Below are 21528 nucleotides of genomic sequence, written 5' to 3'. Positions count from 1 at the left end.
GAAAAAAAACTAAGGCCACAACAACAATAACAAACCTTTCAAATACATTAGGACAATTTCGACTGTAATCCTGTACCGTTTTGAGGTAACTTGTTCATTCTGTTTTTCAAGATTGCTATTAAAATTCTACATTATGCTATTTCCAGGAAAACGCGAGAGATTATTCGCTATAATCCTCTATCGATTTGAGATACCTGTCTACGTTCTTTCTAAAAATGGTGATTTCTCTGAAAATTTGCCGTAAACGTAACATTACACCATTCTGAGATGACTAGAATTCAAAATGTGACAAATTAAATTGCCTGCGACTTATTTTTCACGGAGAATCTGCCAAGTTTGGGTGATTTTGTATCGTTTTGATATAACTATAACATCTGACTGATCATTCTTATTAAAATTTGCAATAATTTCGATGGACATCTTAGAACATTTTAAAGAAGCTGCGTATATAATGTGTCTATAACAGTTTCAATTGAAGTTTGCTACTTTTGAATTTCGAATGCGGTCCTGACATGTTTTAAAACGTACCTTACCTGTGTACACTTTCTCCATACGTAACAATGCAATTAAAAGATTACGGTACTTTGGAAATAATCCCGAACCGTCTTGGTATAACACAATCATTTCAGACTCCCTCCACCTGTTTCTCTAACTTCTACATCTGCAACTGAGACTGCAACAATTTCTTCAATCAACACAGCCGTACGACACCAAAGTAACGCCAAAAAACGTTTCCCTTTTACCCCCAACCATGGAAAGATGCACCGTGTACTTCACCTCTTCTGCTGTACTTCTCGTTTCTCTCCGCTGGCTAATTTTTCTAAGATAAGAGAGGATTGATCATGTTTCTCCGCAAGCAGGTGATTCTCTTTGATATCATGAAGGGTTGGGTGTGTAAGGGTGGTAGTGGTAGGGGTTGGTGTGGTCGAGGAGGATGGTTGTGGTATGGATAGGGTGACTTGGTATGGTAGGGTGGGTGTGATATGGTAGCATGGGGTTGTGGTATGGTAGGGTGATTTTGGTAGGGCAGGGGTGATAGTGGTAGGTGTAGTTTAGGGTTGCTTTTCGATACGTCAGGGAGGAGAGACGCAGCAGAATAGCATGCAAACTTTTGACTCTTGCTGTGAGGGGCCAGAGGCGGGTTCGTGGGGGCCATAAGTTGGACCGTAGTGAGATGGCCTGCACAAGTTTGGCGACGTGACTGGGCCGGGGAGAGGGATAGATGGAGGCTGGATAGATAGACGGAGAGATAGATGGATGAATAAACGGAAAGGGTGAAAGATGGATAAATAGAAAGGTGATGGAAAGAGAGATAGAGATAAGGACGGAGCTAGTAATACACACACACACACACACACACACACACACACACACACACACACACACAAAGAGAGAGAGAGAGAGAGAGAGAGAGAGAGAGAGAGAGCGTGATTTGGTGAGACAGGAGTGGGGAGTGGTGAAGTTTGTAGTGTGTTTAATCACAAGCTGATGTAAGGCAGCGATTGTTGCTCCTCTCCCTTCCTCCTTCCTTCTCTTCACTTTCCCTCCCTCCCTCCTTCCCTCAAGCCTCGGTCCTTCCTTCTTGCTATCCCTTCCCCCCTCTCTCCTCCATTCATCTGCTTCTCTCACATTCTTCCTTCCACGCTCCCTTCCTCCTCGTGTTCTACTCTCCTCTCGCTTCCTTCTCTTCCTGGTTTATCCGTCTTCTCTAATTCGGTATTTTTGTTTTTGTTCCTTTTAGTTTCCCCTTCCTCGTTCTTTCTCTCTCTCTCTCTCTCTCTCTCTCTCTCTCTCTCAAACCAATTCCCGCCTAGAGCTATTTCACATTTATCGTCGCGGCAGCTTCCTCCATAATCTCCTATGTTGTACTCTCTCTCTCTCTCTCTCTCTCTCTCTCTCTCTCTCTCTCTCTCCACGTTTATCGCTTCCTCCCTAATCTCCATTCCTTGTAACTTCCCTTCCAACTCCCACTTCCTCGGTCTTCGCTTCGGATTGATTCTTTCTCCATTTCCTTAATTCCCTTCATTCATTTTGCTTTTCCTTTCCTAGTTTCATTCCTCTCTCTCTCTCTCTCTCTCTCTCTCTCTCTCATCTTATTCTTAAATGTAATGCTCTCTTTACCTCTTCTTTTCTGTACAATTCTGTCTCCCACCTCTAACTCTTCCGCACTACTCTCTTCCACCCCTTACTCTTTAGCACTACTCTCTTGCACCTCTTACTTCTGCGTGACTTACCCTCTCTTGAATCTATTCCTCTTATTTTTCTGCTCTCTCTTCCGCCTCTTGACTTTTATGTGAACTGTATTGTATTCTTCTCCTTCCTCTTTCCATACACTATACTCCTTGCCATCACTTCCTCTTTTTAAATGATATTCTCTTCCTTCTCTCCTCAACTCCTTCCTCGTTCTCCTACTAATGTTCCTCCATCTTCTTTCACCCCCTCACCCCCTCTCCCTCTCTCCTCCTCTCTCCCATCTCCTCTCCCCTCTCTTCCCCTCATCTCTTCTCGTTCCCTTCTCTCCCATCCAACTCCTCTCCCCCCTCTTCTCACCTCTCACCTCTCCTCCCCTCCCCTCATCCCTATCCTCCCCTCCCCTCTCCCCTCTTCTCCCCTCTCCTTCCCTCTCCTCCCCTCTCCCATCCCCTCTCCTTCTCTCCCCTCTCCCCTCATCCCTCACTGTCTCCTGCCGAGAGTTTTGTCCCCCCACAACAACTTTCCACATTTCTTATCGTGTGAGCAACCCGCATCCTCCCCTCCAGAAATTTTTTTTCCTCTCCCTCCCTCCCCCCCTTTCTCCCCATCCCCCCCCCGTATCTCGGTCTGTCCTTCACACTCTCTTGTGTTTAATTACGACCTCCCTCTCTCTCTCTCTCTCTCTCTCTCTCTCTCTCTCTCTCTCTCTCTCTCTCTCTCTCTCTCTCTCTCCATTCTACCTTTCTCTTTCCTCTTTTACCTCACCTTTTCTCACCTTTTCACCCTCCATCTCCCTCTCCTCTACTCCTCCCCTCCCCCTCTCCTCCCCCTCCCCTCCCTGAGAACAAATAACCTTAACCCCAACACACCAGGCCGGCCACATTAATCACCGCAAATCACACCACCGCCACAAACTCTCTCTCTCTCTCTCTCTCTCTCTCTCTCTCTCTCTCTCTCTCTCTCTCTCTCTCTCTCTCTCTCCATCAACCCTACTCTAAATAACATACTGTATCTACAAAACTCTAAACTTCAGAAAAAAATTGTCACATCTTTAATAATAATAATAATAATAATAATAACACCAACAATAATCATAATCATAATCATAGTATTGATAATAATCGTAACTGTAATAATGATAATAATAATAATAACAGTACAATAATAATAATAATAATAATAATAATAATCTCAACCCAGACACCCTGACCTGTCCTAACCTGACTTAAAACTAATCTAATGCAACCCGAGATGACCCAACCTAACCTAACCTATCTCCAGTGACCTCCCTTGACCTTTAACCTTCAAGAAATATTAAGTGCGGTTGTACGCTGACCTTGCTTGACCTTTAACCCTTCCTTCCAGTGACTTTAATTTATCGATTTATTCTTACTACGTACAGACGATGTTCCTCACCTCTTGTAGTAAAGGAGTAAATAAAGGATGTGTATAACCCCTCCAAATCTGAATAAAAAAAATAAAGATAACATTATTTAAAACCGTCTGGAGATAAGAAAACAGAAAACATCACTGTATTTAAAAGGTAAACTACTTGGGTCTTTCTCTATTAGGCGGGGTTTATCTTACTACCGTCTTAAGATTTCCTTCACCTTAAGAGAGACTACCCTGAAGATAAGAAACTGCCGGCTGTGCTAATTCTTTTACATGATGACGCATTCCTTTATTTTCTTCCTGTTACCTTCAGACACTTATATTATTACTGAATGAGTTAAAAGAAATTGACTAGTTTCCCCTTCAATTATATTTCTCTAATTTAAAACTTAATTCCCTTCAATGCCAAGGAAATTTATCCACTTTAATCACATTTATTCCGCTTCATTCTTCTTTTCCTCTCTTTTCCCATCTCTCACATTATTTCATATTCTCTCCCTCTTCTTTTACTCTCTCTTCTCTTCTCATCTCTTCTATCTCAGTTTCCTCTTCTTTCCCTCATTATTCTGTCCAAATCTCCTTCTCTTCTCCCTGTTTCTTCCCTTCTCTCGCATCCTCTTCCCTCCTCCTCCTCCTCCTCCTCCTCCTCCTCCTCCTCTTCCTCCACTCTCTCTCTCCCTCTTCTCCTCGCTTCGCTGACCATAGTAATTACGTGTCCAGAGATTCACACACACACACACACACACACACACACACACACACACACACACACACACACACACACACACATACACACACACACACACACACACACCCTTGTTCGTCCGTCCATCCATCCATAAATACATAGGCACAAAACATACATACGTTGATTTATGTAAACAGGTGGGTCTATTTTGAGAGTCATATTTCTCACACTAATTCAAGTCACACAAGGCTATTAAAACAATAAACACACACACACACACACACACACACACACACACACACACACACACACACACACACACACACACACACATACACACACACACACACACATAAGCACACGTCCTCCTCCTCCTCCTCATCCTCATCCTCCTCCTCCTCTTCCTCCTCCTCTTCTTCCTACCACAATAATAAAAAAAATTGCGTTATAATAGCTTCTTCACTCAGGCAAGATCATCAGCTTAGATTGGGCAGGTGATCTCTCTCTCTCTCTCTCTCTCTCTCTCACCTTATTTATGTATATCCATCTATAGCTATTAATCTGTTCTGTCATCTATTTTTCTATCGTATATCATCATTTTCAGTTTCTACCTACCTACCTACCTACCTACCCATCTATCTATCTATCAAATATATCTCTGTCTACATCTACCGACCTATCTATCTAACTATCTATCCATTTATTTCTCAAAACGGGTGAATGCATGCCAGGTTTAATCAACTGCACTGAGAAAGGACCATAAAACACAGACATCTCACGGAACTATTTCATTACACCTGAACACCTGTGAGTGACGAGGCAAATGAGGATAACAAATACGATGAAAGAATACCAGAGAGTTAATGTAAGAGGAACGTCAGCGTCAGTAGTAAATTTGATAGCACACTTGTTCTTAATTCCTCGTAAGTCACCAATCTGCTGATATAAATCCAATACAACGTTTACTAATTCAGAATTTAAGTAGGAAAAAAGGGCACGGTCACTTCAGACACTACAGCTTCCATTATAAAGTACAGGGTGCCTCGGGGCAACGTATAAACCGCGGTAGGTGATTCTTGGGCAAATAAAAAAAAGTGCTGTATTAACAAAGGTTTAATTATCAACTATTACGAAGCTCTGACTTAAATCGTTTTTTACTGCACTTTGACGCAGATCGAAACAAACTTTCATCAACTCATTTCAACTGTCAAAAAACTTCACTGCACCATTTCCTGCTAAGAAACCAGATCTCATAAAATCATTCCTTTCGCTTTCAAAAATTATATTATATTATTATCTTATACTAAATCTAACCTCACTAAATCACAATTCGTTAAAAAAAAAATCATTACACGATTATCTAGTTTAAAATGAAACTGAATATCACGAAATCATAACTTCACATATCGAAAACATCACAATACTAACATCTAGGACTCTTATCGTACCTTCAGCTGTTTAAAAAGGTGGACAGAAGTGAGTATGCGTGCCTGTCAAGGGGCCGTGGGTTTTATATATGTCTTGAAGGAAAAGCGAGGGAGTGTTGGGTCGTAGGTCATATATTGTAGGTAAGGCTAAGGGGTGGACACGAAGAGCGAGGGCCATGTGTCTTCCTCTCTCTCTCTCTCTCTCTCTCAACCGCTGTGCAGAGCTTGTTAGTCACCCGGTCTACGAGTAACAACCATCACCGCGTTAACTGAGGCACAACTATGTAATGATTCGGGGTTTTGGGCAGGATTGGAGAGCTTGCAGGTGAGAGCGCGCACACACACACACACACACACACACACACACACACACACACACACACACGTAGCCGGGTATGCTGTATGCACAAACAGTCGCACACAGATATAAACGTGATATTTAGTGAGGCGGCATTGTTACCTGTGTGTACGTCCTTTTAGCCACACACACACACACACACACACACACACACACACACACACACACACACACACACACACACACACACACACACACACACAATTACTAGCGTGGATCCCATTACCCAGTTATGCCCATTAGCCTCCTGCGGTGCACTTGCGCAACACAGTCTCGCACTCAGTCACTGTCACACGCACTCACTGTCTCTCTCTCTCTCTCTCTCACACACACACACACACACACACACACACACACACACTGACTGACACTGATTCACTAACTCACTGTTGCACGCACTACGTTGTTCTTTGTCTCTCTCACGCTCACTTGTTTCTGGTCTCTCTCACACTTGTTTTTTATCTTTCTGTGTGTGTGTGTGTGTGTGTGTGTGTGTGTGTGTGTGTGTGTGTGTGTGTGTGTGTGTGTGTGTGCGCTCTACCTTTTATCCTAATTAGCTCTGCTCGTTTCTATTCTCAAACTTAACCAAACACCCAATTCTGATCCTGTCCACTCTTTCCGATAAACTCTTTAACTCCTTCACTACGAGAGGTCCTTCGCAAGCTCAATAAATCGTCTGAAGGGAGGAGGGGTCCAGAAAATACAAAGAAAATCATTATTGTACAAGGGGTGTTGACAATAAAGTTCTAACCCCTTTATTTCGAGGTCTTTCTTAAGCTGAGTAAAATCGTCTGAAATTAGGGAGGAATAAATTAAGACGTCCTCGAGATGAAAGGGAATAAAAACTTAACCCTCTCATGGTCATAATAACTCTAGTATTCTATTCCAGCTTACGCCAGACGATTTTCTTAAGTCGAGTGAATCATGGGAGCCATTTCGTTAACTTCATGTACTATAACGGGAACATACGCTTACACAATCTTAGGCCCAACTTCAGCACACTTCAGGTAGCAAATATCTTCATCCTAACTTGAGTCCTTCCCCCATCTTTTCCTCTAAGGCGTCCAACTTGCCGTACCTACCCTGGCATCCCGCACCAAACTTTGCCTGGCTATCACCTCTGAATTAGGCACCTGTGTCCTGCCAATTAACCTTACATTACTGCATATCCTGAGGTCTTTGGGTTTACCTGCTGATGGGCACTGTTTAACCATATACTTCCACGTCTATGGCTTTATCTACGTGGATTTAGTTCGTGTATTTAACCATTCATATCCATGTATACTGATTTTGTTATAAGAACTTCTGTTTTGGTTATCAGCTGCGTATTTTCGTCTCATAATTAGGTCTGAGTGTCGTTCTGTCTAATTATTCGGCTCTGCATCGTTTCACTTATCCCCCTGATGCCTTCCGCTTCGTCAGAGCCATGAATATACAATCATGCAAATTTAAAGGTGATTCTGGTGATTCGTTTGACTCTAGGGACTTTGGTGTAATTTTTCGTAATGCATTAGGTATCGAAATAAACATACATATTCTAGAAAGGTAAATAATCAGATGGAGAGCCAGATGGACAGACAGACAGAAAGATGCATGAAGTGACGGACAGATAGATATTGAGACAGATAGATATATAGTTTATTTTTATTTTTTTTTATCGAGGCGAAGATGCACTTGACAGGTTGGTGATGACTGGCTGAATGCAACAGGTCAGACCAGCATCGTTGCATGTCAAATAATTAATAGGTTTCGCATCACATTACCGGTCATTATTTGAAAGACAACCATGGTATTCGGACATGTTGCATTCAGCCAATTATCATGAACCTGTCAAGTGCATCTTTGCCTCGATTAAAAAAAACTGAGTGATTGATTGCTAGGTAGACAAACAGATTAACAGAGAGATAGATATGATAGACAGAGACAGAGAGAAAGACAAATAAACCTAAAAAAAGGACAGACATGGATAGACAGACAGATAAAGACATAGAGATAGACAGATAAGTAGACAGGCAGATGATTACGTCCACAAGGAATGATAGCACAGCGGAGCATATTATAACCCTGCAGCCTGATACGTCTATAATTTCCCCTGCAGCCTGATACGTCTATAACTTCCCCTGCAGCCTGAAACGTCTATAATTTCCCCTGCAGCCTGATACGTCTATAATTTCCCCTGCAGCCTGATACGTCTATAATTTCCCCTGCAGCCTCATGTCTATAATTTCCCCTGCAGCCTCATGTCTATAATTTCCCCTGCAGCCTCATACGTCTATAATTTCCCCTGCAGCCTCATACGTCTATAATTTCCCCTGCAGCCTCATACGTCTATAATTTCCCCTGCAGCCTAATACATCTATAATTTCCCCTGCAGCCTAATATGTCTATAATTTCCCCTGCAGCCTGATACGTCAATAATTTCCCTTGCAGCCTGATACGTCTATGATTCCCCCCGCAGCCTAATACGTCTATAAGTTCCCCTGCAGCCTAACACGTCTATAACTTCCCCTGCAGCCTAATACTTCTATAATTTCCCCTCCCCCAGACGCCTCCTGGCCGCGGCGGTAAAGGCGGGTCGCACTGGCCAGTTCCTGTGGGTGGGGTCTGACTCCTGGGGGGCCAAAATCCACCCCGTGAGGGACCAGGAGGAGGCAGCGCTGGGGGCCATCACCATACTGCCGAGGAGGTCATCATTGGCTGGTAAGTAGGCAGGAGGGAAGGAGGAAGAGGGATGGAGAGAGGGACGGAAGAGGGGCAAGAAAGGGAAGGAGGAAGAGGGACAGAGAGAGGGAAGGAAGAGGGGAAAAGAAAGGGAAGTAGGGGTGGGAGAAGGGAGGGGATAGAGAGAGGAAGGGGGAATAAAAGAGGACGAAAATTGAGCTGGAAGATGGATGTAGTGGGATGGATAGGAAAAGAGGGGATAAAAGGACATACACAGTGAGAGAGAGAGACAGACAGACAGACAGAGAGAGACAGACAGAGACAGAGAGAAAGATAGATAGAGAGAGAGAGAGAAAGAGAGAGAGAGAGAGAGAGAGAGAGAGAGAGAGAGAGAGAGAGACGGGATGATGGGGGTGGTGGAAAAAGTAAGATAAATAAATAACAGCAGACAGGACGAGGAAGAACAAAATGAAGAAAGAGATAGAGAGGAACAGCAGAGAGGGAAGCGAGAGAGAGAAGAGAAGAGAGGGAAAGGAGAGAGGAGGAGAGTAGCAACGGAAAGAAAAACGATGCAAGTGTAGGGAGGAGAGGAGAAAGGGAATACAGAAAAGAGACGGCAGACACAGAAGAGAGGTAGAAAGGAAAAGGAAAAGGAGACTAACAGCAGTGAGGGGAAGATGAAGAGAAGAGGAATAGATAGAAGAAGGAGAAGGAAAGAGGTGGAGGGGTAGAGAGAAGACGCCTAGAAGGAGAGTAGAGAGAGATAGGAGAGAGAAGGAGAGAAGAGAAGGGAGAGATACGAGTGAGAGAGAGAGGGGAAGTCAGGAAGAGTTGTGACGTGTTGGAGAGAGCAGGAGTTTGGTTTGGATAGGTGGGATAGTGAGTTGGGATGGGATAGGTGGGACAGTGAGTTGGGATGGGATGGGTGGGATTGTGAGTTGGGATGGGATGGGTGGGATTGTGAGTTGCAATGGGATGGGTGGAATAGTGAGTTGGGGCGGGATGGGTGGGATAGTGAGTTGGGATGGGATGGGTGGGATAGTGAGTTGGGATGGGATAGGTGGGATAGTGAGTTGGGATGGGATAGATGGGATAGTAAGCTGGGATAGAAGGGGGAAAGACAGTTAGGAAAAAACAGAGGAAGAGAACAGAGGAAAGGGATAAAAGTGACAGGAAGAGGAGAGAGGAGCAGGGAGGAGAAGACGAGGATAAAGGTGAGAGGAAGAAAGAGAAAGAGAACAGAGGAAGAGGACAGGTGATGGAGGAAGAGGATACAAAACAAGACCAAGGACGAGAACAGATGGAGAAGACAAAAGAAAGAGGAAGAGGAGAAATGAGAGAGGAAGAGGGGACAAGAGAAAGGAGAGAACACAGGAAGAAGATAAAAGACAAAGGAAAAAGGAGAGATAAAGAGGACTGATAGATGCTTAAAATGTGATTGAAATGGAAATTGAAGAAAAGGTGAAAGATTAGACAGAGAACCTTTAAGAAGCGGAGGAAGAAGGGATTAGGTGCGGTGGGAGTACAGAGAGGATTTCTGAACAACTCAAGTAGGACTGAAGGAAAACTGAATTAGAACTGTCCTGAAAGTAGAGAGAAGATTTGGAAGGACTTGGGTAGATGTTGAAAGTAGCTGTGGGGGAAGTTGAAGTTAAAATCTGTCTAGAGTTAAGACTGATCGGGAGCTTGAAGGTAACTGAGAGAGAGAGAGAGAGAGAGAGAGAGAGAGAGAGAGAGAGAGAGAGAGAGAGAGAGAGAGAATCAGACTGGAAATAAGACAGAGGCGAAGAAGTTGTGAGGAGAGTGAAGCTACAAACAGTAAAGAAAATTGAGAGAGAAGATTGGTGGGACATTAGGGAGAAGATATATAGAGTTAGAGATAGAGGTATAATGTAACTCTAACGGGAGCGAAAACAGGAATGAAGACAGAAGTTATGGTGAATTGAGGTAAAATTAAAGAAACTGTGACTTAATCTCTGGGAAATTAGAGAAAGAATGTGTTTGGAATTGAGATAGAAATGGAAGGCAGTCAGAATGAGACCACGGAAAATATATGATAGGATTGGTGGAAATTGAAGTATTTTTGAAGGAGAATTGAAGAGGGGATCATTGAGGTATTAGAGGGAAAATCTGTAAAGAGATGAGATTTGCGTGAAAGGCGGCTGGAGTGGAAGTGAGGAAGTGATAAAATGGGACGGGTGAGGCAGTGAGATATTACTGACGGGAAAGTGCAAAAAGAAGTTGTTAGAGATTAGAGGGAGGAAGGAAGGAATCTTAAGCGTGGAAGAAGAGAAGACGAAAATGAACGATGGTATGAAGTATGGGGAAAAAAAATGACAACGAAGGAGAAGAAGACAGGGGAACATATAAGAAAAGGAAGAAGAATGAAGAAAAAGGCAAAAGAAGAGGAAGAGGAATAAAGAAGAGATCAGAGAGGAAGAAGAAAAAGAAGAAAGAAAAGAAGGGTAGTAAGAGGACGATGAAGGCTGCGAGGATCAAATGCAAGAGAGAAGAAAAAGAGAAAATTATGAAGATATTTTTAAAGTGATGATGGAAGGACGAAGGTTAATAAATGGAGAAGAAGGAAAAGTGGTAGTAAAGGAGAGAAGAAATAAAGATGATGATGATTGGCAGGAAGGAAAAAGAAAAAGTTGAAAATTACAAAAGATCAGTAACTTCATTAGGGGAGAGAGAGAGAGAGAGAGAGAGAGAGAGAGAGAGAGAGAGAGAGAGAGAGAATAAAAAAAAAACTGAAAACAAACAAGAATTTTAATAAGTCGAAAAAAAGCAATAAAGCAAGGAAAGAAAAAGAAAGTCAGCAGGACGAAAAATTAAATTAAGAGAGCAAATTTCAGCCAGGCAAAAAAGTGAGCAAGAGAGTGAGAGAGTGAGCAAGTGAGTGAGGGAAATGAGGGAGGAAAAATAATTACAGTGTGGTCTTTCCTCCTCTACTTGGTCACGCAGACACGGAGGAGAGACAGGAGGAGGAGGAGAAGGAGGAGAGATAGGAGGAGGAGGGGGATGGAGGAAGGAGGAGCGGGGATGGAGGGAGGAGGAGCGGGGATGGAGGGAAGAAGAGGAGGGTGGGAAGAAGGACAGACTGAGAGGACTTGGGATGGAGAAAGGAGGAGTGGGGAAAGAAGGAAGAGAGATAAAGTGAGCGGGCTGGGGATGGAGGAAGGAAGAGGAGGGAAGGAAGAAGAAGAGGGAGAGAAAAGACTGGGGAGAAAGAGCGAAGGGAGTGAAAGATCCTGGAGGAAAGAAGATAAACGAAGGGGGAGAACGTGGGGGGAGAGGGAGGGAAGAAGATGAGAAGGGGAGAAAAAGGAGTTGTTGAAAGAAAGTCCATACAGAGAGAAGGGAGGGATAGGTGGAGACGGAGAGAAGGAGAACAAGAAGGAGGGGAAGGGAAGGAAAAATGACAAGGTAGAGAGAGAGAATGTGGAGAGAGAGATGAGCAGGTGGGGGGGGGGGAAGACGAAAGGTCAAGGTGTACTGCCAGAGAGAGACGGAGAGGAGTGAGAGACATGAGGAAAGTTAGAAGGAGAGATGAACGGATGGAGTAAGGAAGAGATAGTGAGAGGAGATGTAACAGTGGTGGAAGAAGGGGAGAAGGAGGCGAGATATGGGAGGGAAAGATGAGAGGGGAGCAAGGAAAGAAGAGGGAGGGGAGGAGGGGCAGGGGGAGAGAGAGAGAGAGAGAGAGAGAGAGAAGGGAAGATGGGATGGGCGGACAGAAGGAAGAGAACTTATGAAAGTGCTAGAGGGAGAGTTGATGAGGAAGACAGACAGACACAGAGAAGAAAAAGAAAGAGGGACAGACACAGAAAAAAGAAAGAGGAAAAGACTGAAGTATATGGTAAGAAATGAGAATGGGAATAATGTGAGGAAGAAGCTGAGGAAAGATGGAAAGGAAAAAAAGGAAAGAATAAAGACAGGCGGCCAAGAGATGTGTGAAAAAATGCAGGCAAAGAAGGAAGAACAAAGGAAAAAAGAAGAGTAATATGAGAGAGATCAAGCAGTGTGTGTGTGTGTGTGTGTGTGTGTGTGTGTGTGTGTGTGTGTGTGTGTGTGTGTGTGTGTGTGTGTGTGTGTGTGTGTGTGTGTGTGTGTGTGTGTGTGTGTGTAAATATGCTTAGGAAGGGGTGAAACTTGGGATTACAGAGGGGCGAAAATGTACAGCATAGTAAAGGCTAAAAATAATGCTTAATATGGGATGAAATTTTGGAATGGGGGGAAATAAGGCTTCGTGAGGGCTGGAAATAAGGCTCAAGGAGGGATGAAAATAGGCTTCGGAAGACAGGACTGAATAATGGGCTTAGAGACAGTGAGAGAGGATTGAAGATTTTGTAAGAAGACGGTAAGAAAGTGTACAAGAAAGACTTTAAGACTGAAATAATGGTGCAAGGAGGTGGTGGAAATGGGTGTGAAATGGGTTGTGTGTGAGAGAAAAGGGCGTGTGATAGGTGTAATAGGGATTAAGGGGGTTTATAAGGGGCGGTGGAGGGGTTAGGAAAGAGGTGAGGCAGAGAATAAGGAGCGCCTAAAAAGGACATAAGGGATGCTGAAAAAAGGGGGAGTATAAGAGGCCTTAAGGAGGGATTAAAAAGGAATTATAATGGACTAAAAAAAGGGTGAGACAGGGCTTAAAGGGACTTAAAATCGGCTTATGAGAGACTTTTTTAGGGGAGAAACAAGGCTTAAGGACTTAGAAAAAGGTTTATAAAGATCTAAAAGGGTGTGAGAGAGCTTATGAAAGGGGTGAGAGTGGGGATGAGAGTGGGCTGGGAGAAAGGGGTGAAAGAGAGCTTCAAGAGAGGGGTGAGAGAGCGCTGCAGAAGGGTGAGAGAGATAAGAGAGAGGAGTGAGAGAGGGCTGGGTGAATGGGGTGAGAGAGGGCTGCGAGAGTGGGTTTGCAGGGCTGGGAGAGAGGGGGGTGAGAGGGCTGAGTGAGAGGGGATAAAGAGCTGGGGTGAGAGGGGTGAGAGAGGCTAAAGAGCTGGGGAAAGAGGGGTGAGAGGGCTGAGTGAGAGGGGTGAGAGGGCTGGGTGAGAGGGGTGAGAGGGCTGGGTGAGAGGGGTGAGTGGGCTGGGTGAGAGGGGTGAGAGGGCTGGGTGAGAGGGGTGAGAGCGGAGATTATTGAGCCCCGGGCTATTTTGGTGGAAATATGTCTATATGGTGTTGTGCAGTGGACCGTGAGCCCTACCCATTCTTTCTCTACCCCCCCCCTCTCTCTCTCTCTCTCTCTCTCTTCCCCTTTCCCTCCCTCCCTCCTCCCTCCTTCCTCTCTCTTCTCTCCATCCCTCATCTTTCCCTCCAGTTTACCCTTCCCTTCTGTTCTAATTTTTCTCTCCAGTTCTCCTCTTTCTTCCCTTACTATTCCCTCCATACCTCAATCTTCTCTCTACCTCCCTCAAGTACTAATCTTTCTCTCCAGCTCTCTTTTCTCCTCCCTCCAGCCCTGGTGTTTCTCTCTCAGCTATCTTCTCTCCAAACCTCCCTCTTCCCTCCATTTCTAATTTTTCTCTACCAACCCTTGCCCTTTCCCTCCAGCCTTAACCTCTCTCTCTCTCTCTCTCTCTCTCTCTCTCTCTCTCTCTGTTTCCCAGCCCTACTCTTTCTCTCCACCCTTCCCCTCATCTCTAATCCTTCTCTCCCAGTCCTAATATTTCTCCGCACCCTTCCCCTTCCCCCCAGCCCAAATCACTCTCTCCATCCCCTCCCCTCTTCCCCCAGCCCTAATCTTTCTCTCGCAGCCCAACCCTCCACAAATATGAAGCCGTAAACATAAAAACAAAAGCCGTAACTCGAGCGAATTAACTCACTCGCCCGTAATGGCTAAAGTTGCAACGCCACATAAACATTCTCCTTGTCCTCTCCATCTGCCTACCTTTTAACTTACCTTTAGTTTTCATTAATTACTATATCCTTTTATTAGCTATCTTATCTTCTTCTTTATCACCCTACTCTTTAAATTTACGGATATTTTTAAGGATTACTTGTTCATTTTCAGGTTCTGTGTTTTTGTGGGTCGGTTGTTTTCCTCGTCCTATCTACCTACCTGCCTACCTACCTGCCTACCTACCTACCTATCTACTTTCTTTTCATCATTTGTCTTCTTACGCAATGTATATTTTTTAAGTCAATACCTTCTTGTTTTTTAGTTAATATTTTTTTCTTAGTTGAGAATTATTTCCTCGCGTAAACATTTTCCATTTCCTATCGACCTACCTTACCCATTTACTTTTTAACTCATTTTTAAAATCATCTTTTTCTTTTTGTTATAATCTTTTTGCGTGTCTTTTGGGATTACTGGCCTATCTTAGCTACAGTATCTTGTTATTTCATCCTCATAAGTATTTCATAATTACCCTCTATTAATTTGCCACAGATCCATTTTAATCCCTCATTCTCTCTCTCTCTCTCTCTCTCTAATTCCCCATATCTCTCTCTCTTCCAGGTTTTGACAAGTACCTCAGAGCTCTACGTCCGAGGCAGAAAGGCACACCCTGCTCTGAATCCGGCCCCTATTTTGACGATGATGATGATGATGAACACTTAGGTAGCAGTAGTAGTAGTGGTAGTAGCAGTAGTAGTAAAATCTATAGCTATGGCACCGTTAGTAGTGGCAATAGTGGTAGCTATGGTAGTGGCGTGAGTGATTTTAGCAGCGATAGGTTTCGAACTGTGTATAGCAGTAGTAGTTTTAGCAGTGGTAGTGGTGCTCAAGACTATGGTAGTAACTTCGGTAAAAGCGGGATGGACGACTATGGTAGCGGTAGTAGTAGTTATGGTAGCAACAGTGGGTATGGGAGTAGTTATGGGAGTAGCGACTATAGCAGCAGTGGTTTTAGTGGTAGTCGTGGTGGTTATCGAGGTGGTAGTGGTGGCAGTGGGGTGGTAGAGGATGGTCGTAACTGCCGCAACGTGTGGTTCAAGGAGTTCTGGACCCAACACTTCAACTGCACCTTCAGGAACCCTTTGCCCCCCGGCCGACGAGCATGCACAGGACACGAAGACATCACGCACGAACAGGAGGGTCTTGTGCCCTTCGTAGGTGAGTGAATTCGTGTATGGAATTCGTGGATGGATGGAAGAAACAATGAATGAATGGACGGACGGATGGATGGATGGATGGAAGGGTGGATGAATCGATGGATGGAACGAACAAATGAAGAATGGAAAGGAAGGAAGGATATGGATGATTCCTGTAATACTACTGTTAATAATAATAATAATAATAATAATAATAATAATAATAACAACTGGACTTACCTGATGCTCGCAGTCCAAGTAGTCTCCTTCACTGGCTCCAGATTTTTTTTTTTTCCAGGGAGAAGACAAATTCTAAAAAAGAAAAAAAAAATTAGCACAGAAGCGACCACATAAACACACACACACACACACACACAACTTCAAACAACAGACACACAAACATACAAGCCATGTGTTCAACCACTGGATAAGCATATTTTAAACACAGAATAATTTAAGTCCATATTCTCGTTGGTTTAGGAAGCTCCCTAACACCTCTTCCCAAGCGATTTATTTTGCTTATTACACCCTGCCGTCCTCGTCTGTGTTACGTAAATCATTCTAATATCACCATACTCCGCATAAAGAAAGTACAAAACAATATTAACCAGTCGTATGAAAAAAATAAATCGGTAAAGAATAGGTGTTAGGGAGCTTCGTTACCCACCGAAAATACGACCCTACTGTACATATAAACAAAATAATCCTGCCAAATAAATGGAATCAGGTAACAGGGAGGTAGGCAACAAATTCAATCAGCCAAAGCAGCTTAAATGTAATCGCCTTGTAATCCGTATCAATCCCTCAACTTTGTCATGAGTGTAATGCTCCCCTGTGATAGAAAATGGAAGGTCGGCTGCTTTTGAGGGGGGACAGTTATTTTTATCCTTGTTTTCACTTCCATCTATATTTTACCTGCCTACGCGTTCCGCAAAGGGTGGCCTCCATAAAGAGACATCCAGCTATTTTTCTCCCTACTCAGTAACGACCCCTCTTTCTATGACACTGCTCTCTTCGTCTAGTGGGTTCAGGTGCTAAAAACTGATGTGGGTCTGAAGGGTTTGCGTCCGAGGGTAGGTTGGGGTTTACTGTTCACATATTGCTCTTCAGGGTAGAGCGACTGTTCATTCACCTACGTTTCTGATACGGCAACGAAGGCTTGGATGACAAGTATATTATTATTATTATTGCTATCACCACCACCACCACCACCATCATTATCATAAATCATCATCATTATCATTACTATTATTATTATTAATATTATTATTATTATTATTTATCATCATCATTCTTCCAAACATCCGTCCTTCACACAACTACCTAACCATCCACTCTCCACAAATCAAGAACACTACCACAATAGCCACCAACAACATCGTCACTAGGGGATGCAGAATTACCAGCAAAGCGTTAGAAAGCTGGAATATCCCCCTGCCAAATAAAACCCTGAAGCAAAGGGAATAATACTGTGTTTGTGGTATTTTACAGGGACACAAATACACCAGAACGAGTTGGTATATTCTGCCTGGTATTATAAACTCCGCACTACCACTTTGAGACCTGTTTTGCACATTACACATTAACAGTATGGTGTTCCTTTTTATCAACATACTTTTTAATATCAATACAGTTTTAACCAATTTAAGACGAGAGGAAAATGGGGTCAAATGTGCAAAATATAAAGTAGGGAACGAGGCTTTGAGAAATTTAAAGACGATTTTTTTTTTTTCCAATTTGTCTTGTCTTGTACGTTAATAATATAATTTTTTCCGACATACTGGAGATGAACATTGAAAAATAAATCAGTGAAGAAAAGATGCTACGAAATCCTAATAAATAAATAAATAAATCGTCAAACCCATATATTAACAATAATTTTTTTGTTATCGACATGCTATAGATGAGCTTTGTAAAATAAACTGGTGAAGAGAAAGCGTTGCGAAACCTTAAAAAAATTCAATCGGCCAACCCCGTGAGCGGCTCAGAACCTGCTGACATATGAGAGCAATAATGGACATCACCGCTTCCCGTGCAATCCCTATAAAGCCGACTTGGGTGCTCTCTAAAGCCGTTTCTCGTCCCCGTTTAAGCCGGCCAGAGGAAATCAGCTTAAATACCAGCTTTGGCAACCCCTCCACGTCAGTCTCTCTTCACCGGTCAAAATCCCTGGACTCCTGAGGCAGGTTTATTGCTATCCCTAACACCTCTCCCTTAGCGATTTATTTTTCGATATGACTGGTTGATATCCTTCTATATGTTATTTCCGCAGAGTATGGCGACGTTAGAAGGATTTATATAAGAACAGGACAGTAAGATGCAGTAAGCAAAATAAATCGCTTAGGAAAAGGTGTTAGGGAGCTTCCTTAACCTACGAGAATACGGCCCGGTAGAAACTAACATAAAATTCTTCCCTCTTCATCTTTGATCTTACTGATGTCTTTTCTTAGCCAAATAAAATGAAAAAAATAGACGTAACGTAGTAAAAGGGGACAGGTAAATAAAATAACTCCCCAGGTAAATATATTAACTCCCCAGGTAAATAAAATAACTCCCCAGGTAAATAATATAACTCCCCAGGTAAATAAAGTAACTTCCCAGGTAAATAAAAAACTCCCCAGGTCAATAAAATAAATCCCCAGGTCAATAAAATAACTCCCCAGGTCAATAAAATAACTCCCCAGGTCAATAAAATAACTACCCAGGTAAACAAAAGAAAAACTCCCCAGGTAAATAAAATAACTCCTCTATATCACCCAAACTAAATAAAATCGATAGGAGGTGCCCAGAATATTAAAGCCACAGTAGTAAAAAGGTTAAAATGTAAACTAGACATGTACAGTATACTGCGCCTTCAAAAGTAAACTAGACATGTACACCGCACCTTCAAAATGTAAACTATATAAATACACTACACCTTCCAACCGTAAACTTTATATATACAGTACCTTCAAAATGTAAACTACATATGTACACTACCTTCAGACTCTAAACTATGTATGTACACTGCACCTTCAATATGTAAACTATATCTTCTACTGCACCTCCCCCAAAAAAAATCGCAGTGTGGAAGTGTTAAAAAAAAAAAAAAAAAGGAAAAAAAACATTGCAACTTCGCCTGATGCGTTGTCTTGGAAGTTTGGTTGGCCTGTGACCTGACCTTAACTTCCTTCATCTCACTTTCAGCAAGTTTCGAATCACGCCAGTACAGTATTGTAACCAGGAAAGCAAATTTTATCATTAAACTCTTAAATACAATAAACTTTAGCCTTATCACCACCACTATCAAAGGGAGAGTAAAAATTTTCAACACACTCCCCACTCAAAAAAAAAAAAACTGTCACCCTATTCATTCATTATTACAGCCTTTAAAATATATAGATCACTTACTTAAACTCTAATAAAGAAACACACCATCGTCATCATCGTCATCATCATCATCATCCTCATACCCCTACTTTCCATAGAGAAATAGGGTGGGTAGGATCGAAAAACAGGAATAGAAGATGGATGTGAAGGAGAACTATTAAAAAAATGTCTAGTGCTGTACTATGGATCATAGTGACATAGACACATCTTTCAAGCCTCTGATATCCTGGCTCCACCTCAAAAGCAAAAAAACACCTGCTAACACACACACACACACACACACACACACACACACACACACACACTAAAAACATCTCAATACTGGAGCACCTCGGCATAAAAAGGCTCACTTCCCCGCTTTTAGACAAGCATACTCCTCACCCCTGCCCTTTCACACAGAATAATCCTCTTCCTCGGGGACACATAAGCACGACGGACGCACCCCACCATTTCCACAAGCATATAATCACGCGAACACAAAACCATAACCACACAAACACGCAACAAATAATCACACAAACACCTAACAAAAAAATCACACAAGCACACAAACAAACACAGGGGACATAGACAGACAGGTAGACAGATACACAGATAGATACATACAGAGAGACAAACAGGTAGATAGACAGACAGATTAGTGAAACAGATAAACACCTCCTTCTATAGCTTGAATATAATCACGCCAACACACAACAAAATCATAACACTCGGGACAAATCCAAACGTTATATCAAGGTCATTATATTATTACCATGATTCACACTACCACTACGGCAAAAATCATTAGAATAAATATCATACAGCTTTATTTAATCAGGACACTCATTATTTTAACGATATAAACTGATTAGATTTAACTTAATATGTATTCCTAACCCAACCTAACCAAGTCAAGTCTAATGTAACTCAACCCACCCATGCCTATTTCAATCTAGTCTTAGCCTAACACATCCTAATTTAGCCTATCTTTAATTAATATAACAACATAATCGCTTATCTTAAATGTAACAACCTCATTTCCCCATCTACATCAATTCTACCTTCCTCTAACCTACCCTACCCTAACCTAATCTAGTCTACCCAAAGTCCCTGCATTTCAATCTAACCTGTGCAAACCCAACTTTCGCTAACCCAAGCCCAACCTAACTAAGCCTCACCTAATTAAGTCTATCCTGTTTTCACTAATTCCAGGCAAGGCGAAGTGGCGTCGTGTCAGGAGTAGGAGGGATGTGGGGGAGAGGGGGGGAAAGGAAGATGTGAGGGGAGGGGTATAAGTGGGATGTGAGGGGAGGGAGGTAAGGGAAATATTGTGTGTGTGTGGGGGGGTGTTGGCCTTTCCCTTCCTGAATTTTAAAGAATGGAGGATTGGGGAGGAGGAGGGGGGGCAGCAATTTCCTCCTCATGCTTTAACAAGTCGAAAATTATCACCCTAGCCGTCAATACTAACCAAGTCTAACCTATTCTAACCATGCTGCAGAAGTGGCCAACACAGCGCAACACAGACAAGGGCAAGCCAATCCCTCGGTGGCCCAGTTCCCTCGCAACACAATGCTATACAACAACTTCGATATAACTTTCTCAAAACACACTTGCCTGCGATCGGAAACCTGGCCTTCCTCTGTTCGCATCCACACGTGCATATATATATATATATATATATATATATATATATACACACACACACACACAGTCAGAACACACACACACACACACACACGCATGGACACAATTACTCGCATACACTAACACTCATGCACCAAGCCACTCTCTTTCTCTCACACATTCATCTTTTGTTTTCTCTCTTACACACACACACACACACACACACACACACACACACACACACACACACACACACAACAGAACGATCGGCTTTTATGACGGACTTTTGGCAGCTGTCAGTACGGGATCATGGCCAGTGGTTCTCTTACCCTTAGCTCCTTGTTGTCTTATCCACGTGGATGTTAAAAGGGTGGGAGAGGCAGGGTATCATCATCATCATCATCATCATCACCATCATCACTGTCATCAGAGTCATCATCATCATCAAACGGCTGCCCTACCCAGTCTCATGGAGTAAGCTCTCCATCTCTCTCTCTCTCTCTCTCTCTCTCTCTCTCTCTCTACCAAGCCCTCCGAGTATATGCTTCTTCCTCTCACTGAGTCGCCTTTGATCTAAGAAAGTCGCGACCTGCCAAGACCAATCCCTGGTTTTACTCCCTTCACTCAGTTGACATTATATTGCTACTAACAAATGCTTTTATTCAGCTTTGGAGAGACTTTTCGTGACGGAGACAAGAATAATATATGAAGGACGCAATTTTGATGGAGAGCTTAAAACTAATAAAGCCAACAATAAAGTAAAAAACAATAGTAACAATAACAACATCAACATCACCACA

General features: G+C 42.9%; 1 protein-coding gene across 1 annotated transcript in view; it reads left to right on the top strand.

Annotated features, from left to right (window-relative positions):
• LOC145406784 (metabotropic glutamate receptor 8-like) overlaps nt 1–21528 on the top strand; it is a 315468-nt gene that overhangs the window by 193028 nt on the left and 100912 nt on the right. The window contains exons 5-6 of the mRNA XM_080277881.1: nt 8604–8758; nt 15180–15776. Coding sequence (XP_080134007.1) covers nt 8604–8758; nt 15180–15776 — 752 coding nt within the window. The remainder of the gene's footprint in view (nt 1–8603; nt 8759–15179; nt 15777–21528) is intronic.

The sequence above is a fragment of the Coenobita brevimanus genome, chromosome 71 (assembly GCF_032717465.1).
Source record: "Coenobita brevimanus isolate Jiangsu-jjx chromosome 71, ASM3271746v2, whole genome shotgun sequence".
Taxonomy (NCBI): Eukaryota; Metazoa; Arthropoda; class Malacostraca; order Decapoda; family Coenobitidae; genus Coenobita; species Coenobita brevimanus.
This window is presented reverse-complemented; position numbering and strand designations above follow the sequence as displayed.